Genomic DNA, 27189 nt, shown 5'->3' with positions numbered 1-27189 from the left:
CCCAGCACAGAGACCAACAATTAATGAAGATCATAAAAAGAGTACAGCAGGGTGAAGGTGGTGAGTTTGGATTTGCCAATGATGACGCCCTAGTGCAAGGTTCTAGGATATGTGTGCCCAATGTGGACAATCTCAGAAATGAAATCATGCAAGAGGCACACTATACACTGTACAATGTCCACCCAGGCTCCACCAAGATGTACCATGATGTGAAAGATAGATATTGGTGGAATGGCATGAAGAGAGACATAGCAGACTTTGTGTCCAAGTGCTTGACTTGTCAGAAGGTGAAGTTTGAACAGCAGAGACCGTCAGGAAAACTGCAAGAGCACCCTATCCCAAAATGGAAGTGGAAGATGATTACTATGGATTTTGTGACTGGGTTGCCACGTACCACGCAAAGATATGATTCGATATGGGTAATTGTAGGTCGCCTGACTAAATCAGCTCACTTCTTACTTGTGAAGACCATATGTTCTATTACACAGTACGCACGGCTCTATATTTGAGAAATAGTCAGATTGCATGGAGTTCCTGCTTCTATAATATCTGACAGAGGGCCCCAATTCACTTCTCGGTTTTGGAGGAAGTTGCAGGAGGCACTTGGCACACAGTTGAACTTTAGTACTGCTTTTCACCCTCAGACAGACGGACAGTCCGAAAGGACAATCCAGACACTGGAAGACATGCTTCGCATGAGTGTTTTGGATTTTGGAGGTCAATGGGATGATCAGCTATCTTTGGTGGAGTTTGCCTACAATAACAGTTACCATTCCAGCATAGAGATGGCACCCTATGAGGCACTATATGAAAAAAAGTGTAGGTTTCCTCTGTGTTGGACAGAAATAGGAGAAGCGAAGGTGCATGATGTAGACCTAGTGCAGTACACTTCAGAGATAGTTCTTTTAATCAGGGAACGATTAAAAACAGCTTTCAGTAAGCAAAAGAGTTATGCAGACCCCAGACGGAGGGATGTGGAGTTTGTAGTAGGCGACTACGTATTCCTGAAGGTTTCTCCTATGAAGGGAGTCATGAGATTTGAAAAGAAGGGCGAGTTGGCACCTCGGTATATTGGACCCTTTGAGGTTATTGATAGAGTTGGAGCAGTTGCCTACCAGTTGGAGCTACCACCCAACCTTTCTCATGTTCATCCTGTATTTCATATCTCCATATTCAGGAAATACATACCTGATCCTTCTCATATGCTATAGCCAGATGTAGTAGAGTTGAAAGAAAACTTGATATTTCAGGAGCAACCTGTAGCCATAGTGGACTTGTGATACCCCTTACCCGTCTACAGTGTAGCCAAGTAGGATATGCCACTCAGTGTGCCGGAGCACCAATTCATGTTTTAATTACAATTTATCCCTTTTAATTCATTTATTTACAATTTTTGATAAATCTGAATTTTTTCGAAATTTTTATAGAAAATTCGAGTCAGTATTGTAAATTGGAAAAACAGTTCTTCTGAACCTGTTTAAAAACACTTCCAATATAATTTCCAAATCCAAACTCCATTATACACATTTCAAATCAATCTCAAAATCTCAATCTCAAATCACAACATTATTTTCAGAATTTTTTTCTTTTCACTTCATTACTGGAAGTACATTCATAAATATTTCTCAACATAATATACAGAAATTTCAATAATATAAAATTTCATATATTTACATCATCAAATAATTTCAAGAGTTTATAGTTACAATCCCAAAACTAATACAAAATACAAAATGCTACCCAAAATCCTAATGTCCTACCATATGTACTGTAGAGGTGAGGTGACTCTAGACTCCGGATGCAGCTCTGAAGGCTCATCCTGTCTGATGTCTGCTGGGCTCCCCAGCTAGGTCTCCAGTACCTACGCATAGCAAAAGCGACGCGCTAAGCAATTCTGCTTAGTAGTGATAATATAAAATAAAATAAAATAAAGATAAGCAGACAGAATGTATTTTTACATTTTTTGGCAGACTTAATTTCTGATATTATTTACAGTATTATTCGATTTAAACTTAGTAAGATTTATTAACATTGCCCGAGTAACCCATACTAGTTGACTGGACTGGATAAACGGGTAAACTGGCACTGGGTACTAAGTACCTCGGACCATCACACCATCGGTCACATTGTGTCAGCTAATAAGCTGTAATAATTATCGGGGATAAAACACAAGTGTAACAACTCAAATAACATAGCCAAAGGCTATTATGTCACAGAATGGCATGGAAAGCCATGAAACACAGAATGGCATGAAGCATATGCAGTATTGCTAACAGAACCCTATTGGCATACCAACCTATCCAAACCAATCTTGCTAGGTATACTATGGCATTTTACACTTTTAAGTTTCACAATTTTTGAAATTTAAGTTTTAGTGTTACTATTCCATTCATTAGTCAACAAAAATGTTGACTTTTGCATAGGCAATTGGTACATTGGTTCTAATATCATCAACATACCACATTTTGCATTTTAAAATTTTTGGTATTGGTTGCCAATACCATTTCTAAGCCTAATGTTAATTGGACAGAATTTTTAGTTTTTATGTTTTTTCTTTACTGTTCTATTAGTTATTTTTACAGTGGGAATTTGGCAAAATAATCAATAAAAGTTGTTCCTTATTTTGTCTAGTTGCATTTCCTTTTTTGAATCACTCCATTTGGAGTTTTGTAGCTCTAGTTATGGCCTAAAAACCACAACTGGCCGGATTAAAATTTTGTCCAGAATTTCTGGATTGACCAAATCTACAGTACTTGGAACAGTGACTACAACTCACTTTTTGAATATGTTCTGGTTATAATTTGAGTTAGGTTTCTTCATGAAAGTTGTAGATCTATATCTCAGCTTATTGCTGGTAAAATTTCAGGTCAATTGGACCTTTCTATACTGAGTTATGGCCAAATGACTAAATACTATTCATTTGGTCATTTTGCCTAAGCAGAATACAGGTCACCCGGATTAGGGCAAACTTTTGGTCAACTTGGTTTGGTTTTCTGGGCATGTTTTCTTCACCAAAGTTGTGCCATTATTTATCTATTTTCATGTCCGATTGGCTTTACATCAATTGAACCTCTACAATTCCATTCATTGCTGCCCAAACCTGCTGGACTCATGTCCAGTCCTGCAGATCACCAAGGGCAGCCACACTAAACTCCAATCCCACTATACAATTCACTTCATTTTTTATTTAAATAGAACCAAATGGTCACTAATTAACCATTAAAACCTACTTTCATCATCACATGATCAAAGTCTCAATTTCCATCCCAAAACCCTAACTCAAATATCACATACCATGCAATATAATTGCATTTCATTAATTCACTTAAGAGATACATATTGTGGGCAGTCATACAAGCATGTTGACTCCATAAAACTCATCACAATCATACCCTAACCAAGGCTGCCGAAATTTAGGGATGGCATACAAATGGTAGTTCATCAATTTCTTTGTCGTTTACACTCATTTTTAGTCCTTACACATGAATTTAAAGTGAAAGAACAATTCATTTTTGAGCCCATTTTATCTCTTTTAAATAAAGTTATGCCATGTGTCAAGATTGGATTGGTTGGGAAGATTTTAATAACATCCTTATGATGTCATAATGCCATTTTCTTTCATTTTCTTTCCTTTTCTTACCTATTTAATTTCAATTAAATTTTTAACAACATTTATTCATATTTTATGTTATATAAATTATTTATTTAACTGAACAAGTTGGTCAAAAATCATCTCTGAAGATAAAATGACCAAAATGCCCTCCGTTTGGCTTAACGAGCCAAAATTGTCTGTACCGATTGAAAATTTTTTTTAAACATTTTCTTCGCATTCTAATGCCATAGGAACCTCAATGACCCTTCTCTGGAGTCCCAAAAATTATTTTATAATTTTTCTCCTGGGTCTAGGGTTGCTAACGGCCTTCACCGTCACTTCCCCTTCGGTTACTCATCTCTCGAGTTTTGGCTCATTTAACCTTAGTGTATTTGGTTTCTAAAATTTTTCCTTGATGTTTATGAGCATTATTTAGTTTCATTATAACTCCTCACCATAGTCTATTTATAATTTCAAATATTCTAGCTGCCCGGACCGATATTGATCACCGGAACAGTAGACTGTATAGATTAGCTAAAGTGAGGATGTTACAGGACTATCAAGTGAGGCAGCTAAGATCAAAATAGATCCCTATGGTTAAGGTTTTGTGGAGGAGCCAATAAGTGGAAGAGTACACCTGAAAGTCAGAGCGGGACATGGGTAGCAAGTACTCTTATCTATTCAATGTATAATTCTGTACCTTATTCTGCCTTGTGTAAAAATTCGAGGACGAATTTTCTGTAAGGGGGAAAGAATGTAACACCCCAAATTTTTAAATTTATTATTTTGTGAGTAATATTAATGTTTTAATTTTATTTAAATATTAGGAAAATATTTGATATTTTTTAGATTTTAGAAATTGGGTTTGATTTTCCGAAAATATAAAATTTTGATGATTTTTAAAAATTAATTTAAAGACTACGTGGCAAAACTAAAAATATATTTGGATTCTATGGATTTTTCTGAGTTTTTTAGAATTTTTTTTTCGGAATTTTTGGACCTCATTTTTTGTCCCAAGGCAGAGTAAAAATTCAATTTCGAGTACCCTGAATCGAATCAGTCGAATTGAACCGGCCGGATCGGACCAGCTCCTTCTCCTTCTTCTTCTTCTTTTTCTTCCCGCGCGCGTTTCCTCTTCTCCTCTCTCTCATATTTTCTCTCTCCTCCCTCACCCCCAGGCCGCGTCGCCGCTTCCCCAGCCTCCCCACCTTGCCGGTGCGCCACTCCAGTGCCTCCCCACGGCCGGCCGTCGTCCCAGGTGGCCGGAAAACAGGCGCGAAGTCCTTACCTGCGCGGGCGCGACGCTTTAGCTTCCCGGCTGAAATCCAGCCGATCCGGCCAGCAATTGGGCCGGGTCTTGTGTCAAACACCATCTACACCTCGAGAGCTTTCCATAGACACCAAGAACATCAAAATCCATTGAGTGGTTTGTCCAATTTTTATCCGGGAAGTTTTAGCCCATTTCGACTTTTAAGCTAGATTTCTCGCAAACCGTGAACCCCACGAGAAAACCGAGAGTACCAGAGCGCTCCACTCGTCGAGAGCTTCGCGGCAATATAAATTTCAAAATTTTTTGACATCGTTTTTCGGTGGGTCCCACGAAATTTGGCAGTATTTTTTCGAGCATTAAATGAGCTTAGAAAATTCTGTAAAAATTTTATACTAACCCCCGTGTTGTGGGCTTCGTGTAGGTACCTTCAATTCACGGAAATTCGACAGTTGTCCGGGTTTGTGAATTTTCGGCCAGACAGACCGGCTACCGAAAAAGTCTTAGAATTGGATCGAGATTTTGGCTACCCCATTGTTGTCAGACGCTTCGAGCGCGTTCCCGAGATTGGAATCGACATAGGTAAACCCGAACCTTGCTTTTTCGTAATTTTCTAGTGCTTAAATGGGATTAAAAATCCGTAAAATATTCGTGGTAGCTCAAAAAATTATGATTCTTTTTGCATTAGCCTAGTAATATTGCTAAGGACCGTGGGTCAAAGTTTTAGAATTTTTAGAGTTTATTTGGGTAGTTTTTGCAAAAATGGTCAATTATAAGGACTAAACTGTAATTTTACATATTGTGATTAATGACTGTTTGGATGGGCTCAGAAGGGGCTGTGTGATATGATTGCATTGTGGGTGTATGGTTGGTGGCTATAAAAGTGTGTTTTAAACCCATTTACAGGTTGGGTAGGTCTTAGGTATAGAGGAGACTCTGCCGGATTTTCGGCATGACTTAGGACGTCTTTGGTCTTTTTCTTAGTTTGTATTGAGTCAAATTTATTAAATGATTATAATAAAAATGTCAGGTGAGCCGGGACAGCCTTCTTCCTCCGCCCAGCCGCCACAGTGACTGTTGTCAAGTCTGTGAGTAAAATATTAATTTTAATTGTAATTTCAATATTATTATATGTTCAAGCATGCCCATGCATCACTTATATGTATATATCTATGTAGTTAAACTCTAGGCACGTTTTATGTCACATTCACAACTGTTAAAGTGCCATGGATGTTGTTGTTGTAATTTGGAGCAATGTGTGTACGTGTAATGTGGTGTTGGCTATGGATAGGACGGGTAGACACGGCTTGAGATCTTCGCTGGGACCCGGTCCTTCGGGGTAGACACGGCTTGAGTTCTTTACTGGGACCCCGATTTGGTTTATTAAGCGAAAGTCCGGCTTGAGTTCTTCGCTGGCACAGGTTGGATTAAAAAGAGCTGTATAGGGGATCAACTCCCATATATTTATGATTTGACATTACTGGGTGTGTGAGTGCTCCAAATTACCTTTTTGCTGTTATGATGTGAAAATATTGCTGATGTTGCATTTCACTCTATAGGGTGCATTAGCTTTAGATAGTTATAGAGATTATGGTTAAAATTGATATTTTATTCTCTGAGTTGAACGCTCACTTCTGTTCATTATTTTTCAGGCTACAGGAGGATTTTTGTTGTGGTTAACCTATTTTTCTCCTTCGCAGGTGTTTATTAATGTTTGTGTAATTCTGTTAACTCCTAGAATTTCCGCATGTGTTAGAAATATTTATTAATTTGGGGACTGTAATAAAATTGTCATGTTGGGCCTGTAAACTTATTATTATATGTATGTTTATTGGACTGGATGAGGGAGCTAAGCTCTCATTTATTATTATGACATTTGAGTATATGGAGGGTGAGCTGAACTCCCCAATTGATTATATATTGTGTTTACAGGTCGGGTGAGTAAAAAACTCTCCATTGAAAGGTCCACTTTATGGTCGGACTCTGTCCGGTTGAATTCTTAAAATTGGGCCCAAATGGGCCTTAGAGTTGGGTTAAGAAATAGTTAGGCTTACTACGGGTCTCGGGGGCTTTAGGCTGATCCAGGTCCTAGTGCCAGTCCGACCCATAGGTTGGGTCGTGACAGGACCCAAGAGTTTCTATCACTTTTGATTTAATTTCAGTTTGATTTTTGTCTGATTAAATTTAATTTGATCAAATCTAGCAATTAAATTTTTTACATATTTTATTTTCTAAAAAATTGAAAATTTCAGCTTTTGATTTCAAATTGAACGAAATAGATCAGAACAAGCTATAAAACTGCGCCATGCTGCAGCAATAAGTAAAATTTACATGCACATATATATTAAAAAAAATTATTATTTATAATTTATTATAAAAAATTATTTAACTACTTTCGTTTTTCACATGAGTAAAATATATCAACATATAGTTTAGCCTAAAAAATTATAATTTTATGAATTAATAAGTTAAAGTATTGTCTTAATTCATATATTCATAATAATTATAGTATGATTGTTAATTTTTTTTTAGAAATAATCTATAATGATTAGGATAAATGTAATTATTTAAAAGTTAAAAATAATTAAAATTAAATTAAATTTTAAAATTAAATATTGAAAAAATATAAAGGTAGAAATTGGTAGGATTTAACCAATTAAAATAAGAAGAAAAAAAAAAGAAAAAACATTTAATGAAAATTTTACAATACTGCTGTTTCTTCAAATAATAATATAAAATTGGGTTTTGATATATATAAATAGCTAGGATTGGTTGCCTAATATATATATATATATAATTTAATTATATTTTTTCAATTATTTAAAAAAATTTAAATAATATTTTTTTTTATGTAAATGTTGAATAAGTTTAATTATATAAAAAAAAAGCAAAAGGAAAGAAAAAAAATATATTAAAGTTAACACAAAAAGGATAAAGGCTAAAATAATAATACTTTCACTATTTAATTTATAATTTAATTAAATTTTATTTATATTATATAAATAAAAAGTGAGGGGTAAAAATATCCTTTTACTGTTTTTTAAGAACAGTAAAAGTGTTGACTGATTTGGTAATATATAATATTAGTAAGACCAATGGTTCAGGCCTTGGGGGTGCAATGCCCAAGTGAGTCGTTGTAGCTGGGGGCCTAGTCACAATACAATAGAAAGAAAGAGCAACTAAAATAGAAATTAAAAAGAAAAAGAAAATTAAGAATAAAAATATAATTTTTTTATTCTTAAAAACAGTAAAAAAAAAAAAAATTGTCGTATTCTTCCAGCTTTGTGTTCACTGGGAATATTTTATAATATTCCCTTGCCGAATATATTGATGAAGTATCGTTATAAATTTCTAATTACTAAAAAAATAAACGATTAAAATAATTTATATATTAATTTATTTTAAATCTGTTTAAAATAAACTCTGGACTGATGATGCAAAAAAATTTGTGAAGGGCTCATGTTTTTCCTTTCTTAATAATATTTTAGTTTAAAATTATTTTTATCATTTTTCTCTTCTTATCCATTGATGCTAACAATTTCATATATATTAGAGTATATGAACAAAGTATACTGCAACAGATAATTGAAAAGTTGATAAAATACAGTTAACAACCGGCTCACCATATTTATCTATTTATTTTAAAATTATTTATTTTTATAATAAAAAATAAATAATTACTTCTCATTAAATGGTCCACCTTCAATTATTATTTATGTTTTTATTGAAAAAAAACGAGTATTCTAATATATATTTAAATAATAATTAATGTATTTTACATTAAGAAATAATTATTTTTTTAATTTTATCATAAAAATAATTAATTTTAAAATAAATGAAGCGAGGAATCAATATCTGATATCTCCCCCCATTTTTTATACTTTTCAAAATATAAAATAATTCTAAAAATAAAAATCTCAATCATCCTCCTCATTTATTTTTATTTCTAATCCATACATGCACTTGCCTCTGTACTAACCACACGTGTCACTATCATCAACGTGTGACTCTACTTTCAGCGCTTACACGTTCTCCATTAAGGGACCCACCTCCTTTCTTGATCAGAACACTCCACAGCCGTTGGATCTCTCCCAACGCGTCTTCGGAGGGAAGCTGAAACCTGCAACACGGGCAAGTATTCCTCTTCTTCAACCATGGCAAAATGCACATCCAATGAAACAAGTGTTCGCATGGCAACTCACACACGTCTCTCCCTTCTCTCATCTCTTCTCTACATACAACACACTCCCCACCACCACCTCTTCTCACCTCCACCGTCGGTAGTGCCACCACAGCTGATGGTGCTGCTGCCACCTCTCTCCCCTCCTTCCTTCCACAACCACCCATTAAAGCCACTAACCTCCAACACCTTATTATCATCTCAACGAAAGGTAAAACGACGCCTCCATAATGCACCCCAATGCCAGACTGCATTAACATGGCATCAGAGTAGCGTTTGCTTAAAATTCCCATCCATTCAGTACGTGGGCTTTTGAGTATTTCAGGGTTATATTGATGGACGTCACAAAGGAGTAGGAGGAGTAGTGCTGCGTCAAGGTCTCTGTGTTTGATGGTGGCGGAGGGATGCGGAGGAAGTGGAGGTGGGTGGAAGTGACGGGTGAGTTGGTGGAGGGAGGAGAGGAGATGCTTGGCAATGAGGAGGGTTTTGTGAGGGAGGGAAAGGGAGCGGAGAAGGTGGAGGGTGAGGGAGAAGGAGGAGGGAGAGGAGAGGAGAGAGGAGAGACGGTGGTGATGGTAGAGAGATTGAGAGAGGATGGAGTGGGTGAGATCTGAAAGCTGGGGAGGAGTGAGAGTAGAGAGAGCAGCTATGATGGTGGTTTCTTCTTGCAGTTCCATGATGGGATCGTGTGCCTGTGACTTCCACCGCAGTGGGTAAAGATCGAGAGAATGTGTGCCTTTTTATGTGAATTTGACTCACTCATTTGTACGTTCTAATGACAAAACTATCCCTTTCACTGTTACTTCAGTTTTATATATTTAAAAAGAAAAAAGATCAGTAAGACTCAACCAACCAAAAATTAGTACAAATTTAGAGGTAAGGACTATCATAGTTCTTATAAGTGAGGGTATATATTGAAGTGCTTCTTCACTTCTTGTACATAGTTCTTAGCTCTGATTCCACAATTGCTTGATTCCTAGCTAACCCATTTACAGGGGTGAAAGTTGTTTGTTTCAAGGAAACTCTGCGTGATTGTAAGGTGTCTGTTTCTAGCCTTGCATAGTCCTCTGAGCTTCCCTGTGTTGTGCTTCATGAATGCTGCTCGTAGTCCCCCTATGGTGGCTCCCATGCTGCTGGCGGTGGTGATTTGCTTTGCAATGTTGAGCTGAGTCTTAGGATTCGAGTCAAACACTCATTAGTACAAGGGTTCTGTTGTAAGGGTCTTGGGCCTTCTTTATATGGGCTTGGGCGTTAATCTTGAGCTAGCTTTGTTATAGTTGGGCTTTGGTCATGTACATTTACTTTCATCAATGAGGTCTTACAAATATGGTACGGACAATAGACCTAACTAGTGCAGCACAAATTAAGCTTGGACGAAACAGTCTTTCTATAGTCTAATTTAGCTAAAAAATAAGCTATGGACATACACTGTGTTTTTGCATTAGGTGATGAATTGATGAATGGGTTGGTAAATTGAAAAACATAGTGGACAAGAGATAGAGGGAGGGACAGGGGAATGTGGGTTTTTTTGTTCACATGTACGTGTCTAGTTCAAGAACTTTTGTCGATCCTTTTTCTTATTATTGTATTTGCCTTAACCAAACAATCAGAAGAAGAAGGAAAAAAAATAACCATTTGGCCCATCCATGGCTACTTTCTTTTGTCTGCTACAACTCCATTATTGATCATCATGAAACAACTTAGTGGAATTTGGCAACCACGTTAGCTAGCAAAATTCTCATGCGCCACCTCCTCTTGGATTATTTATTTGTTTTTGAAGTTTGGGCAAACGCGTAGAGTCCTCATGGTAAGTGACTCCAATTACCATTCTCCAATGCCTGATAGGGACTTTTGGAACAAGTTTTTTGGGGTAAACCCAATCTTGTTATCGCCTATCCAAACAATGGATTGTGAGGATCTTTTGGTAAACTCAACCCATCATCATTTCTTCAACTAATAGTTCAGGACTAAAATGCAAATGACCATTGAATTGGGTCATTTTAGTTCATGCATAGTTGGTAAGAATATCTATTCCCTTCAAATTTATTATTATATTTAATTTTCACACACGAAAACTAAATTCTCTATTCTAATGATACTAACAATACATCCCTTATATTGATATGATATATTCCAAATTTATAAATAGTCTTAAAATATTTTTTAACAGAGTTAAAAAAAAAAAAAAGGATTTTCATTCTTATTAATTCTTATAGACTAAATTTGTTCTAATAAAAATTCTATTAGAATTTTATTAAATTTTATAGGTGCCAAAACACCAATTTTAATTGTAAAAATGAGTTTAACATTATTATTAAAACTGTATCTTTTCATAAATTAATTAGAGGTATTAAAATTAATTTATAATTAAAATCAGTATATTTTAATAATAAAAATTTCAAAATAATTAAATAATTTTAATAAAATAATATTCTAAAAATATATATATATATATATATTTTTTTATCTTGTAACCACAATAACAAATGGAGCCCTAGAGAGCCATTAGAATAAAAGGCAAGTTGTATACTGCGAGGGGGACAAAATGATAAGTTTATGGACGCTATATATCTCTAACCAGTTAATATTAAGCAGTGTAGCGATTCACTATACCATTGGATGCTTTAACTACAAGTAATGGTTTCCGCTAGAATCAAAGTCAAGAAAGATCTTAAAAAGCTTTTCCACCAATGCATTAAAAATGACTTATGATGCTTGTAAGTGATGATGAAAAGTTAAAACAATCAAAAGAAGAGCAAGTCCACTATATTCCAAAAGCTTTTCGCCACTGACCGCAGAAAGCTTAGAGGCTAAAGAATATTAGAAAGAGAAAATGTGCCTTCCCTAAATGTATCAATCTGAACTCCTCCCCAATCTTTTCTTTTTCCCTTTCAAAACCGTCCTCTGCTGTGCCTTCCCTAAATGTATTTGATGAAGTACAATATGGCAAACCAATTCCTCTCATGTATGATAAATAAGATGACAAATCTGGCAACTAAATGTTCAATTACGATCTCTGAATGATTTGAGAAGGGTCAGACGTTATAAGCACTGTGGCCAGATTGCACAACTCAATTCAATAAATAAAATTCAAGAAAAAGCGAATCTTTTGCCACAGGTATTCTAATTTCTAAGCATTAGATATATGGCATGCGAATAAAAAAAAAAAAAAAGCCTCTTCCTATTGCTTAACCATAAATACTCTCCTCATCAAGCTCATACTGCAAAACTTTCCCTTCTTCTCTCATCATCCCAAGCAACCCTTCCAATATTATATATATTTTTTCAGCATCTTCGCTAGATCTGTCCATAGCAATAAAACCTTGTATTCCTTTACTAGTTTCTATCCAACTACTGCCTGCTATCTTCTTTAAGCCAACTTTATTCATCCTTTCTCTGACCTCATCAGCTTCTTTCCATTTCCCTGCCTGGGAATACAAATTGGCCATGATGACATAAGTGCCGGTATTTTCTGGTTCAATTTCAAGCAAATGATCACAAATGAACTTGCCAAGTTCAACATCACCAGAAACAGAAGCTCCATGCAGTAATGCGCCCCAAACTTTCGCATTTGGCTCTATTGGCATTTTAGAAACAAACTCCTTAGCTTCAGAGAGCCTCCCTGCCCTGCTTAGAGCAACTACCACGCAAGCATAATGCTCTGCCAAAGGCTGAATGCCATATTTCTTAAACATAGCCTCAAAGATCTCGAAAGCTCCATCCACCATTCCGCAATGAGCACAAGCTGTCAACACTGCAGTAAATGTGACTAGATCAGGGTGAATTCCACCATTCAACATCTCATGAAAAAGACCAAGAGCCAAATTAGCATCTCCATGGACAGCATATGCTGAGATTATTGCAGTCCAAATAATCAAGCTCCTACTTTTTGATTGATCAAACATCCTCTGTGCCCCACCAAGATATCCTAACTTTGCATACATATCAACAATTGCAGTTGCAACATAGATATTGTCGTCATAACCATTTTTAACAGCATAAGCGTGCATCTCTTTCCCTCCTTTCAAACTTGAAGAACATGATAAGGCAGGAAGTATGCTCGAAAGTGTTACAGCATTTGGTTGAAAACCAAGTACCTGCATTTCTCTAACCAAATCTAATGCCTTCTCATACTGCTTATTTTGTACCAAACCTGAAATAACTACGTTCCATGTACTTAACAGTTGAGTTTTCATTCCTCTAAAAAAATCCAGACTTTGATCAACATGCCCATGAAGCATGAATCCGGATATAATAGCACCATAAGTAACTTCATCCTTTTCACTCATCAATTCAAACAATTCTCTAGCATAATCCAAGCTCCCACATTTTGCATAAAATCCAATCAAAGCATTACAAACGGAAATATCCATTTCAACCTGATTATCAACAAGATACCTATGAACTTCCATTCCAAAAACAAGGTCCATTGTTTGCCCGCATGCTTGCAAGACACTGACCACAGTGATCCCGTTAGGCCTAAAACCCGAAAAATCAACCATTTCCCTATACAATCTTTTACATTCCTCATAGAGCCCTCCCTGAGAATAACCCGCAATCATCGAATTCCACGTCACCACATCTCTCTCCCTCACATTATCAAACACCCTTCTCGCTAAAACCAATTCATCACAAGTCGAATAAAACGTAACCAAAGCATTCTCGACGAAAACATCAGCATCGAACCCCTGTCTCAGAACAAAACCATGAACCTCCTTACCCAATTTAACATCAATAAACAACAAACCAGACAGTGACTTTAACAAAGTAGTAATGGAGACATTGTCAGGCCTCGCATTCAATGAACTCGAACAGGCTAACGACGAGAAAAGCTTCAATGCGTCTGCGTGGCGGTTATGGAGGGAATAAGATATGAGCATGGCATTATAAGAAAAGGTGTTCTTATGGGGAATTCGATCGAACACGGAACGGGCGTCGGTTAGGTCGTTGGTTTTGGCGTATAGAGTAACAAGTTTGGAAGCAAGGTAGTTTCTTGGCGTGACGGAGAAGAGGATGAGCCGCGCGTGTAGTTGCTTCGCTTGAAGAGGAAGACGGTGTTCGGTGAAGTGCTGGAGGAGACGACCGAACAAGGCACAGTCGAGCACAGCGGAAGAGCTCAGAAAACGGTGGACTTGGCTGTCCAAGGTGTTTGATATAATCTTCATTCATTTGTCCGATGGGCCTTGAGCAAGTATTCGGCGTTTAATGGGGGAGAGTTTTTGGTGAACGATGTCGTTTAGTTGGTTAAGCAGAAACGGAGCGTTTTTACCGGGGAGTTAATTTAATTCAGGTGGAATGGAAAGCAGGGCAATGAAACAAGCTTTGGGAACTGCAACTGTTTCAACTTCCTGCAAAGCAGCGATTCCGATTTCTTTCTTTGCAACTCAGGCAGTTAGTTTGGGTTGCTATTCGGAGATCTCAGAGAGGTGAAGATCAACTCCAGAATGTTGCCAATTACAGTGCTGAAGCATCGGTTTTCTTCTCTCAATCATTTCACTTCCCACTGGTATGCATGTTCCTAGCTTCTTATTTCTCTCTCTTTTTGATTTTCTTCTCCTGATTGGTGATATTTTAGGAACCGTAGAATCAGTTTTCAGAAAGTTTTTTGACTTGCTGTTTGTTTTTTAGAATTCTTGAAGACTAAACTGCAAATTGTTGTCTATAGAATTACTAGTGGTTGTGGTTGATCAAATTAGGGTTTTCTTGGACTTCTGTTTTTGCAAGGTGTTTGTGCATATGGAGAATGGGAGTTATTTTACTAAACTTGGTTCAGAAGAAGAACCTGAGCTGAATTATTGTTTTCTTTTTCTTGTCCACGTACAAAAGATGTCTTTGAAATTTGTGGTTGAAAAGCAAAATAATAAAATCTGTAGGGTGGAAGAAAGAATATCAATGGCTCCAGATCAAATCAATCTCAAGGATTATTCTTGAGATTATGGTGAACCTTACCCAACTTGAAATTTGGAGAATTTAGGGAATTTATGTTTACTCTCAGCAGCTGGTATTTGAGCAATCTGCAGAGTTCTCTCTCTCTTTCTCTCGTGTTTCCATGCGCACTTCATCTTTGATTTGTAGCTTAAGTAATGTTTAGGCTTTATTGCAGATTAGCCATCTCCAAAGTCTTCTTTTGGACTGAATGAACATTTATCAAAATTAAAAAAGAGAAATATGGAGAATGCAAAAGGAGAAAGATTGAATATTAAAAGGCTATATAGCCTGTTCTGGAGCAAAGCTCAATGAGCTCAAAGAAACTATTAGCTCTCCTTGTCAACTTGAGAAAAATATGGAAGACTGATTGATAACATCTGCATTTTTAGGACTTACTAGGGTTCGAAGATCTCAAGGTTAGGTTAGGTTAAGTAAGATTGAAATTGGGATTGCGAAAAACTTTATGGTTTAGCTGTTGTGCTGCAGCTTTTTCGAAAATGGGAGTGCATCATATCTGCACTCAAAGAATATCTTTTATCAAAGGCGTGGTAAACTTATTTTTCATAATAAATCACCTGTGCCTAATTGCCTAGAGCAATAGAAAAAGCTTACTAATGAAAAAGGGCTTTCTGGCAATCAGAAATAAATTGACTGGCTGACATTTAACTTGGGAAAGAGAGCATACTTGAGACTATGTATTCAGTATCCACATTTTATGTGCTGGCCAAATATTCTATTTTTCTGGTATGATGTATGATTTAATTGTTACTCACATTCTAAAGCTCCCAGCTGTTGAATTATACTTGTTGAAGGATCATTTAGACATTCCTTGCATTTTCAGATTGTTAACTCCTTAAAAAGCTGTTTGACATAGAACTAGAAATGGATAACACCAGCAAAAAGCCAGAATCAGAGTCTTTACCAACCGGTGTTTTTGAGTTGCTAGGGGAACCTGCCATTTTTATCAATGGGTTGCCAGAAATCTGTCCAGATGACAGTTCTGTTGTTCTCTCAAGCACTGTGAGTGATGCAGAATCACAAAGAAACACAAGTCTAGCTGCAGAATTTCTTGAAAATGCTGTTTTTGGTGAATGGTTGGAAGGAAGGGAAGTTCAAAAGTTGTTTGGAGGCCAATACTATACTGGTACTGTGGCTCAGTTTGACAAGGAAACTGGCTGGTACAGAGTGGTGTATGAAGATGGTGACTTCGAAGATCTTGACTGGCATGAGTTGGAAGATGTCCTTTTGCCTCTGGATATTACAGTTCCACTAAAATCATTGGCGCTGAAAATCATAAAGAAGGGCCAGAAAACCATTTACACTCCTGGGCAAAGTGTGACTGGATGCAAAATTGGCAAGACTAAAAGTGCAGGAAGTAAAGGGAACGAAGATAGGGGCGCATAATTAAATTTCAATACCTGAGATTAATAACAGATGGTGAACATGAATATTTGAGTGCACTAAGGTTGTTGAATTTGTAAAATCGAGTTGCAAGATGAATCAAACAGAGAGTGATATACTTTATGTTTCACATTTGTTATTATGTACCATGTAATGTCGACTTGACTTAAGCATGACTGCACAATTGTTGTAGGAGGGGGAAAAACGGAACCGTTTGGCTTCTATGCTTTGAGTGGTTGTTTACTGGTTTTTGAATATTAACAAGTTCATAATCTGTTCCTGCTGCAGGGATGAACAACTGATGGCGGTATTGCTGCTTGAAAGCATCTTAGATATAAATTTTTTATTAAATACATTTCGTCATCATATCCACATTTTCTGTCATGAAAATTGATGAGGCTTACTTGTTAAACATAATGAATGTGGTTAAAAAATGTCTTAGGCTTCAGAATCATTTGATAGAAACCTACCTGGTAAAAACATCGTATTTCCAAATTTTTAACCTGGCAGAACAATTGTTGAATTATGTGACAATGAGGCTGGATGACAGCAATGATGTGAAGCCTAAAATACAAGTTAAGAATTTCCCTCAATTTGATAGGATGTTGTAACTAGTCAATGTGTAAGCATTTGTACCCTGTAATTAATTTCATAAAAATTGAGCAAGGCACAAATCATACGAAAGACAAATTGCAAAGCAATCATAAAGTATCTTCATATTAAACTAAGTGAGCTGGGAGAGATTTCTAGAAAGCTTGCTTATCAAAATAACAATGAAAGTTTAATGTTTACAAGGTACAACCTGATCAAAATGCCAACTTTGTTAAGTTTCCATTTTCTCAGAAGTACATACATTTTTACCTTTTCTTAGATGCTATTCCTCTTGAAATTTTCATGAAGAATCATGATGGTTATACAAAACCAAGTGTCTGTGGCCAGGAGGCCGAACGGTGCCTACAGTAGGCCCAAAATGGGCACCTCGGTTTTTTAAAGGCAGGACCTAAAATAACACCCCACAATTTTGTGTTCTAATATTATACAAGCAACGCAACTGAATAGCTGTTTTAAGCCTTTTCTAACAATTAAACTATAAAAAATTGTTCTTGCCTTATGGAAAAATAAAGCTCTAAAATGTTCTCAGCAAATTTGAGATACCCAAATCTCATGTTATATCAAGACAGATTAAATCTAGTCCCGTTCATATCAAAAGTCGTACCCCAAAAAGTCCTAAACAAAATACCCAAGGGGCTACAGAAGCATTAATGGAGAACACGCACTGTGATTTGATTATTGAGACAGAAGCCTCGGTTCTTTGTAATGAATGCATTCATAGCCTCAGTCCTCGTACTGCACCGTAACCGTGCAATTCTAATGGGATCTGGGAGTCCTTGCCTGCAATAATATTTGAAGGAGTAACCTTTTAAATTTATAAACAGCAGCGTTACAGTTAAACGCAATGCAAACTTTTTGGCACCAACCTAACAGTCAGCTGGATGGAGGATGGATCATATTCACAACCAGACAGGAAGCGTTCTACATCTTCTAGTTGTGCATTTCGAGGGATTCCTTCAAGTAAAAGCTGACAAAAGCATTCAAAGTCAAATTGTATCAGCTTAGAAATGTAAGAAAAAATGTGAATATGATTAAAAAAAGGAATGCATGAACCAGCAGTCTTCAACTTTCAAAAGATCATCTGCAAAATGCTAAACGTAACTTACAGAAAAAAAAAAAAAAAAAAAAAAATCATCATCTCCAAAGCCAAAGCAAACCTCAGCATAAAGCATGAATATTATATATAACCACACTTCAGTGAGAACAAAAGAAATCCTCAGTAATTCAACAGGTTAGCAAATTCTAGCATTCTAAGTAACACCTGAAGAATTCTCTGTAACGTGGTGGACAGGCTTGCAATACAAATATCACAAAACACCAATAGCTTCCAAATCATGTTCAATGAACATCCAGAAAGATGAGTTTCTTAAGCAAGATAAAGAAACAGCTTCTGTTTTAGCTAATAGATAAAGGAATTACTTATCATACAGAAGATGTAGCATCTAATAATTACTTGTGTAGAAGCAAGGTCTTGAAACTTGCCCAAAATAGTATATACTCTCTGGATCTCAACATAATTTCATTTTTATATAACTTCAGAACTGAAAAGGATAAATGATCACAAATCAAAAAACAAATATCTATAGAGCAAATGTTTCGGCAGGCACCTAGAATTGATGTATACAACAATATACAAGTCAACAGAACAACATCTCCAAACCAAAAACTTGCATCCGTTAGCATGTTAATATGATGTTAACTCTATGAGACCACTAAACATTATGCCTGAAGCTTAAGTAACACTAATGAGAAGTTGCTAAATTTGTTAATCCCCGAAACTTTTTAAATAAATATTAAATAAATAAATAAGCGCTTGTTACAATACTCATACACACGGTGATCATACCCTCCCTTTCTTTAGACAATAGAAATATGACCAAAACATATAAATAACTAAATATAGACACCTTACAAGATATTGTAAGTGAGCACAAAAGTAACTTGAATGGTGAAATCACCATATGTGGCTTCTCCTAACTCAATGTCAAATTTCATATATAGATAGTTTTCAAAGTTCCAAGGCCAAGGCATAATTGCTGACAGCTTAAATAGTTATTGAAGCTTTAAGCACTAAGACAAATCACATTATTCGACGTCATATGTTAAAGACAAGCCTAAGAAGCAAGGACCAAAGAGCCAAAGACCCGAGTGCCTCAAAGACTAAAAGGCAAGCAACCTTCATGGGGTGTGTGCCTTATCGTCAAGGTAAGCACCTAGGCATATGAAAGTCTGCACCTTTTTTAGTGTTAGTTGATTATGAAATCTCAACCATTGAAAAGTGACCTTACCATGAGATCATGCATACATATCAAATTGAAACAACAAACACCAAGAAAGACGAATGTTGCTTTAATTATAACTGGACAATAACATTAGACGAAGCAGGACGATGACACTTTTTAGGATTTCTGTGGCACTAAATCACATTTGTACTCTCTATCTCTCTCCTCATCATCCTTCTCCTCCATTCTTTTTCACTCCATGTCCATCTTCTCTATTGTTCTTCACTCTGATTTCCTTTCTTTTCCTTCCAGCCCTCCTTTCCTTGGTCCTATTTTTTCTTTTCCTCATCTATTTACTCCTTCACTCAATTAATCCAAAATGTGATGCCCCCAAAACCAATTTCTTCACTCTCTAATTTTACTGTGTCTTGAAACACAACCCCCTTATTTTTTATCTTAATTGAATAGAAGAATTAGAAGATGATGATGATTATGGAAAAGACTGTTACTGTTACTGATGAATAGTTACATGAAGGTCATTTTAGGGATTATTGCCATTTGGTAGAACGTAGGATTATGGTTTAAGACTTTTTAACAGCTTCAGTTTTATTTCAAAAAAACAATGATGCTAGAATTCAAATGTTTTATCTTATTAATAGTTGTCTTGGGGGAATTATGTGTCTTATTTTATTAATTGTGCACCTCAACTCTCTTAAGAGCACACGATTCCCCTAGGCTCTATGGCTCCTTTGAGTACTTAACAAACATGCTTGACTAACGGTGGACAATTGCACCACCATCAAAACAACCAATCATTTTAAATGTAAAACTCATGACTAAAAAGTTTCAAAAAGGAGAAATTCAACTTACAGTTTTTCCATCATGAGGCATTAGAAAATCCCATTGAGAACGGTCAGCCTGACATCAAAGAAGAAAGACCATTAGTACTAGAAAATTTTCAAATACAATGGAAATAGAGTTTTTGAATCTTATAGGCAAGTTTTATTGCAGCATTACATTCTCCAATCTGTATAAGCGTCCTTTTTTTGCAATCACCTTGAATGCATTATCAAATGCTAGACGAGAAGGGAATTGTATCATCCTGACAAAAAAATAAACAACTGAGAACAGAACCTTCAAGTTTATTAAAAAAAATGTTACAATATAAGCGGGGAAAGAAATAATTAAGGGAAAATAAAAACTCAATTAAGCCTTAATCCCAAACATACCAGAAATAATACATTCCATGAAGCAAGCAGGTCAATTAGGAACAAGTAATTTAGCAACAGATACTCTATTTGTTAGGAAGAGAAATAATTATAGAGACATATCTATTCCATTGAGAGCAAGCAGAACGCAGCGCTCAACTGCAAAAACAGAAAGCCAGAAATTTAAATTTAGAAATTAATGAAGAAAGATTACATTCCAACAGGCAAAAAGTCGCGGTTGTAGTTGACTTTAATGTCATCAAGTGTCAAATTGCACCCCTCAAGCAAATTGATAACGTCAGTCCTCAAAGTCTGCCTTGTGATGCCAAACAACTTCCCATATACCATACCTAACACGCACGAACAAACATCAATTACTCGCAAAAAGAAAGCTTAATCATTCAATTGGGGAAATCCATAAGTTAATCATCAATGGAAAAGCCATAAAACCCTAAACCTCCACTTGCTGGACACAGAAAGAGAAAACTTTGATACAGAAATTTGAAAGACAAAATGAGAACAAAGAGAGTGCCTGTGGCGGTAGTTTGAAGAAATGGATCGATTGAAGAGTCCTCTGAAGCTGGTGGTCGCTCGGCTTCGGTGGAAAAAAGTTTCGGCGATTGGCGGTGACAGAATGCGACGGCATGATTTAGGTTAAAAGCTCTGACAGGGAAGCTCGATCTGACTGCGTTTCTTAGTAGACTCATTTTGGAGGGTTTTGAGGATTGGGGTTTCTTCTAGCTTCGCGGGCAACTGGTGGTGGCAGCTCGATTGTTGGCAGTGGAGGTGAAGGAGGCTTACGATAAAAAAAAAAAATTCAAGGGTGAATTAACGGAGACGTGACAAAGAGATAATGTATATTTTTATTTCGAAAAAAAGAGTGAAAAGGGAGTAAGTAATTATTAAAAGTATAAAAATGTGTTTTTATTATATAAAAATTTATATTTTACAATGAATTATTTGAAAAAAAAAATTAATAATTGAGATATAATAATAGTAGTAAATTATTAAAAGAATAAATAATTTAATAATTAAAATTAAATAAAAAGGTGTTATTAAAAGAGTAAATAATTTAATAATTAAAATTAAATAGAAAGGTAAGATCAACTTGTAAGAATTAGAAATTTATGAGAGAGTGTGAAGGGATTAGGTATGATAATTTAAGAAAAGATATTTATTTATATTGTTGAATTAAGTTTATTTTTAATGGATATAATTAAATACTTAATAAAAAATTAAGTGTATAATAAAAAAATAAAAAATAAAATAATTTTCTTTTATTTGCTTAGACTCTAATTTAAAGTGTAAGAAAAATTAAGATTTAAGAGGTAAGGGAGGATAAGTCTCATCTTTTATTTTCCCTTACTTTTCATTAATTCACTTAGGGATAGTCACGGTTCAGGCACTGTCGATTACAGTTACTGAATTGTCTGTTTCAGGTTCAACGAAATTATGAATTTACACAAAATCGTTATGAGACAGTTTGGAAGATAATTCCTGAACCGCTAGTTTCAGTTTGAGCCCCGACTTAAAACGGTTTAAAGGACGGTTAGAAAAATAACGGCTCAAGATGATTTTGAGGATGGTTTAGAAGCGTTTTAGGGGCGACTTAAACTAAAAATTTAGAGAAAAATTTTATTAATTTAGAATTTAAGTTGTATTTGTTAAAATATTTTTATTTTTTAAATCTTTCACTCAAAATAATATAAGAAAAAAAAAGAATATAATAACTTATTTTTAAGAAAAATTTAATAAGTAAAAACTTGAACTTATTAAAAAACTAGAGATGAAATTAATTTTATTTTCAAAAAATTAGAGAAAATGTACATAAACTTAACTTTGTATATGTATCTCTTTAGGATTTAAATGAATCAAAATTTTCAATTACATTACGTGTTTCTTTTTTTAAAATTATATGATAATTGATAATTAAAAAAAATTATAAAAAAATAAATAAAATAGAGAGTATTAGAAATTTTATTAAAGATATAAAATAATAACAGAGTATAATATTAAAAATTTCAGTATAAAATAATAAAGTATGATAATTATGAGAGTATTAAAAATTAAAATGAGTATAAAAAATAATTATTTAAAAAATTTAAGAGAAATTAAAAGAGTATTAAGAATTAAAAATAATGTAGAGAATAATTATATAAATAATTAATAATATATATAAATAAATTAAAAATACAATGAGATATTTATCAAATTATTTTACATTTAAATCATTAATTTAATTTTATTCAAAATCATCAATTCAATTCAATTTAAATATAATAATTATTTATCTCTCTTTACTCTTATTTACACTTTTCTCATTCTATCCAAACAGAGCATTTGCTGCATATACGGGTAGAAATAGGCGGTGTTGTTTTTACCAGATGAGTAATTTTTTTAGAACTGAACTGATTTTCATGTAATTAGAGATACCCTATCTACGCTCCCAAGTCCTAATTTCGTGGGCTTCACACTGGGCCTCAAATTTCCCAGGAATTTCTACAACGATGAGAAATGGCAAATTTTGACGTAATTAATCCCTCAATGCAATACAAACCTGTTGAATTCAAAACGGCTCATAATTTATTTTAAATTACATAAAATTTAAAATTATATGTATATCGAATTACATAATTGGCCTTTGAAGTTAGACTATTATGCGCCGCTCCGTTGCAGGATCTATTAGCAAAGATGAAATTGCATTCATACAACTCAGCTGCTAATTGAGCATGCGAAATTAGCAAGATATTTCAAATGCAATGGACTTTGTTCATGAATTCAATGAGTGATTTTGATTAATATATTGCAATGATTGATTGAGGGCGAGATAGGGCCGGACTAGTTGCCACCTCCCCATTCAAATCCTGCACACAACTCACTTAATTAGGCATTCTCCTAAAATGACCGATAAGATTTTAGAATATATGTCTTCTTTGATGAAAATACTCCAACTCATTATTTTATAATTTTTTATTTTTAAAATTAAAAAACTAAAACTATTTATTAGTAATATATTAAATTATATTTTAATGACCTTATTAATATACAAACAAAATATAACTCCAAAATAAGATCTATTATTTATTTAAAAAATTACAAAAAATACAAGTACATAAATGTAAATAATTTTAAGTTTTCTTTCTTTGCATTAATTAAAAGATTAAGATTTTTTTTTTTACAAAAACATTAAGAATGAAGTGAAATTGAAAATGAATTATTTATAATAAAATTTTTATAATAATAAATGTAAATAAATATAAAAATACTTTTTTCTAATTAATTACAAAAGATGTGGGAGCCACCAATTAATTCGACAAAACCGAGAATCTGAATTCGTGTCAAGCCCATACAGTGGAGAGCGCGTAAAGACAAACCATCTTTTCTTACAATTTCGTATCAAATCGTACGTACGTTCTGTTACTTTCGAGTTAAGTTAATATAAAAATAATAGTTGAGCAAAAGACATGCCCAGTTGTCCACTACCCGAGCTTAGAAAATTTTTCTATTCTCTTTCTCTTCCATCATCCTCAAATGGTGACTCCACGAGATGTCTCAGATCTATTAGGGGAAGGTCGTTTCTTCATCTAACCACCACCTAAATCCACCGTTAAGTCGTTAACTCTTCTTAAGACCAAACCCTTGTTTTTTTTTTTTTTCCTACAAAACAAGAGGAACCATAAGTCAGTTGCTACATTTGGTAGTTTAATTTTCAAGTTTAAACAATGGATGTTGGATGGCTACTCGATTTTCTTAGGGGGATGATAAAGCCGGTGGCCGCACTTGCTGTGGTGCTCATGGCTGTGCTGTTATCCTTTATGCAAAAGTTGGGTTTGGAGGGAGAGATGATCTATTCCATATTTAGGTCATTTCTTCAGTTATCTATTATTGGGTTTGTTTTGCAGTTCATTTTCAGTCAGGAACGTAGCGTTTGGATCATTCTCGCTTACCTTTTTATGGTTAGTTGTTTCTTTTTTCTACTTGATACTTTAGGCTTTTTCTTGTTTTTCAATTTAAATGTCTATATGTTCTGTTGGTGAAAGGAACACAGAGACAGCGTTGAACCTTAATAAGTTTAATGTATTCTCTCTTTCTATGAAATCCACATGAAATTATAGACTTGTATATTGAACCTGATTGCATGGTGGATTGGTTTTCCTGGCTACCATCACATAAAAGATCAAGAATTGAGATTTTTGTTCGATATCTTTTTTCGCCTGGGTTATTTTTTTCAGCAGTAGGAAGAGATTAACTGAGAGAGGAAGGAAAATAAAAGAGGCAAAATATTTTTTATTTTTTTTTTATTTTTTCTTCTTATATTTGGATGTGTAAAAAGTAAAAAAGAGAAAATAAAAGTTAATATAAAAAATACAGAGTAGATAGTGTAAATTTAATTTTTTTTTCTTGATTTCTCAATTTCTTTTTAATTTGGAAAAAAAATAATTAAAATACATAATTTATTTTCTTCCTCTCTCTTATTTTTTCTCAGAAAAAATATTTTTTAAAATTATTTTTTTCTAATTATTTTCTTTTCTCTCTTTTTCGCCTATTCAAATATAGTGTAAATAGTTCTGTTTAAATGCATGAGTTTTTGCTCTGCTACCTTTTTTTTTATTTATTTAATGAAAAAAGTACTGGTGTTGCAAAAAGGAAAAGGGAGTGGGGTGGCTATCTTTTCAAATCCGTTTGCAGACTGTACTATTGTCCATATGTCGCAGGTTAGGCTCAGGATTGAGCTCGGAATTCCATGATATGGAAACATCCTGTTCTTGTTCTACCTCAGCCTACCCCACATGACGTAAGAAAACACAGAGAGAGAGAGAGAGAGAGAGAGAGAGAGAGAGTGTTTTATTTATTCCTAGCTAGTTTTGTTGACCATGGATGATTTTCTGCTCAGCCATCAGTAATGACCCAGAGGCTTATAGTTGCTGCAGCCTCTGCGATTAAATTAGGTACCGGACAGCAGATGGTAGTTGTTTGTTATTCTGTTATTTTCACTTAGTTCTAAGAAGAAATCCCGCAAAGACTTGACCTTTTCTTCTGTTTTTCTTTAGCCTTAGCATAATTGTTTTGCAATATTGAAATTAGCATTACAAATTAAAAATTTATCGGCTTCGTTTTGGTGAGTCCTTGACAATATTTTGAAATTCCCCTGTAGGTCTCTGTTGCAGGTTATACAGCTGGTCAACGAGCCAAGCATGTTCCTCGAGGAAAGTATGTGGCTGGAGCTTCTATCCTGGCAGGAACTGCGGTGACAATGTTCTTGCTTGTTATTCTGAATGTCTTCCCCTTCACTCCCAGATACATCATCCCTGTTGCAGGAATGATGGTTGGGAATGCAATGACAGTCACTGGGGTTACAATGAAACGACTCCGAGATGATATCAAAGTGCAAATGAGCCTGGTATGTATATCTTCTAATTAAACACACTTATGTGGAGAATTTGATGAGTTTATTATATCCATCTTTCACAATTCACAAGTTACGATAACAAATTCCAAATCACAGGTAGAGACGGCATTGGCACTTGGTGCAACTCCTCGCCAAGCCACACTTCAACAAGTGAAAAGGGCTCTAGTCATCGCTCTTTCTCCAGTGCTGGACAATGCCAAAACGGTGGGTCTGATTTCGCTTCCTGGAGCAATGACTGGCCTTATAATGGGAGGAGCTTCTCCATTGGAGGCCATTCAACTGCAAATTGTGGTAATGAACATGCTCATCGGCGCATCAACTGTTAGCAGTATCATGTCTACGTACCTTTGTTGGCCTGCATTCTTCACACCTGCTTATCAATTAGAAACTAAGGTCTTCAGCTCCGATTGAGATTTGGCGTAGGTTTGTTGTCCCAAAATAGTCTAAGAGGGAGGTAAATTGGACTTAAACAATTTTTCAATCATTGCTTGTAGCCTAATGAAAAATTGTAGCTTTGTTCAACTAGGTACTCCTTTATATATAGTGAAAGTGATATGTGTTTCAATAATGTGTTCCTAAATTACAATTCTAGCTTCAATCAATATTTATAGCAATTTTTGACATAACATGCATTACAAAATATTCAATTAATTTCTCAACCTACTAAATATATCTTCAAGTATATCAACTCAATCTATTCAATCAACATTCAATATCATGTATAGAAATTAAATTACACAAAAGTAAAGAGATTAAGGTTAGAGAAATCAAATACAATGATTTTTATAGTGGTTCGGCTTAACTAGCCTACATCCACTCTCTCAAAGAACACTCTTTGAATCTTCTCTCCACTATTTGCTCTTTTAAAGTCAAGAGATCAAAGCCCTTTACAACTTTTTCAACATCAAGCTTTTACCAAGGTAGCTTGAACCCTTAGACAAGTGCTATCTCAATTACTCACACTCTCAAGCTTCAATAAGTGCTTGTACAATCTCTCTTGAATGCAATTTAATATTTTAACACTCACTCTCACTCAATACAAATCAAACTATAAAGAAGAGATGAGTTGATTTGCCAATGGTAGCTCAAACACTTTAAAGCTCTTGAATGAAAGCAATAAATAAAAAATCAAGATTTGAGTGTAATTGTAAGCTTTCATCTAAATGTAAAATGAAGTAAAGAAGGTGTATTTATAGTCCCAAATCATTTTAAATTATTTGAAACCTTTTTAAAACATTATACACTCTATTCTAGGCAAAATAGCCATTATTTTGTCTTTTTGTGCGAAGTAGAGCAACTCTGATCATTTAGCAAACTAATGAAATTTTTTGCGACAGTAGTAAACTAGTTAGCAAACTATAATTTTAGC

The 27189-nt window shown here is 34.8% G+C and overlaps 5 protein-coding genes across 5 annotated transcripts; 2 read left to right on the top strand and 3 right to left on the bottom strand.

Annotated features, from left to right (window-relative positions):
* Positions 1-8759: 8759 nt before the first annotated feature.
* On the bottom strand, positions 8760-10498 carry LOC110654999 (E3 ubiquitin-protein ligase SGR9, amyloplastic). The gene has a single exon (XM_021811154.2). The coding sequence runs from the start codon at positions 9714-9716 to the stop codon at positions 8856-8858; it is 861 nt and encodes a 286-aa protein (XP_021666846.2). The 5' UTR covers positions 9717-10498; the 3' UTR covers positions 8760-8855.
* A 1291-nt stretch (positions 10499-11789) lies between these two features.
* On the bottom strand, positions 11790-14204 carry LOC110654997 (pentatricopeptide repeat-containing protein At2g37310). The gene has a single exon (XM_021811152.2). It carries the CDS (start codon positions 14202-14204, stop codon positions 12228-12230), a length of 1977 nt encoding a protein of 658 aa, XP_021666844.2. The 3' UTR covers positions 11790-12227.
* A 147-nt stretch (positions 14205-14351) lies between these two features.
* On the top strand, positions 14352-16611 carry LOC110654998 (dirigent protein 17). Its single transcript, XM_058143539.1, has 2 exons — positions 14352-14545; positions 15809-16611. Exon 2 carries the CDS (start codon positions 15850-15852, stop codon positions 16369-16371), a length of 522 nt encoding a protein of 173 aa, XP_057999522.1. The 5' UTR covers positions 14352-14545; positions 15809-15849; the 3' UTR covers positions 16372-16611.
* Positions 16612-17369: 758 nt separating this feature from the next.
* On the bottom strand, positions 17370-21257 carry LOC110654996 (uncharacterized). The gene is made up of 6 exons (XM_021811150.2): positions 20943-21257; positions 20625-20760; positions 20220-20304; positions 20073-20120; positions 17847-17947; positions 17370-17760 (listed from the first exon to the last, which is right to left on the bottom strand). The coding sequence occupies exons 1-6, from the start codon at positions 21115-21117 to the stop codon at positions 17628-17630; spliced, it is 678 nt and encodes a 225-aa protein (XP_021666842.2). The 5' UTR covers positions 21118-21257; the 3' UTR covers positions 17370-17627.
* Positions 21258-23873: 2616 nt separating this feature from the next.
* LOC110654995 (protein ALUMINUM SENSITIVE 3) lies at positions 23874-26388 on the top strand. Its single transcript, XM_021811149.2, has 3 exons — positions 23874-24366; positions 25566-25811; positions 25917-26388. The coding sequence occupies exons 1-3, from the start codon at positions 24133-24135 to the stop codon at positions 26229-26231; spliced, it is 795 nt and encodes a 264-aa protein (XP_021666841.2). The 5' UTR covers positions 23874-24132; the 3' UTR covers positions 26232-26388.
* Positions 26389-27189: the final 801 nt, after the last annotated feature.

Source organism: Hevea brasiliensis, chromosome 3 (assembly GCF_030052815.1).
Source record: "Hevea brasiliensis isolate MT/VB/25A 57/8 chromosome 3, ASM3005281v1, whole genome shotgun sequence".
In the NCBI taxonomy this organism is placed as follows: Eukaryota; Viridiplantae; Streptophyta; class Magnoliopsida; order Malpighiales; family Euphorbiaceae; genus Hevea; species Hevea brasiliensis.
The sequence above is the reverse complement of the archived record's forward strand: the minus strand, read 5'-3'. Positions and strand labels throughout refer to the sequence as shown.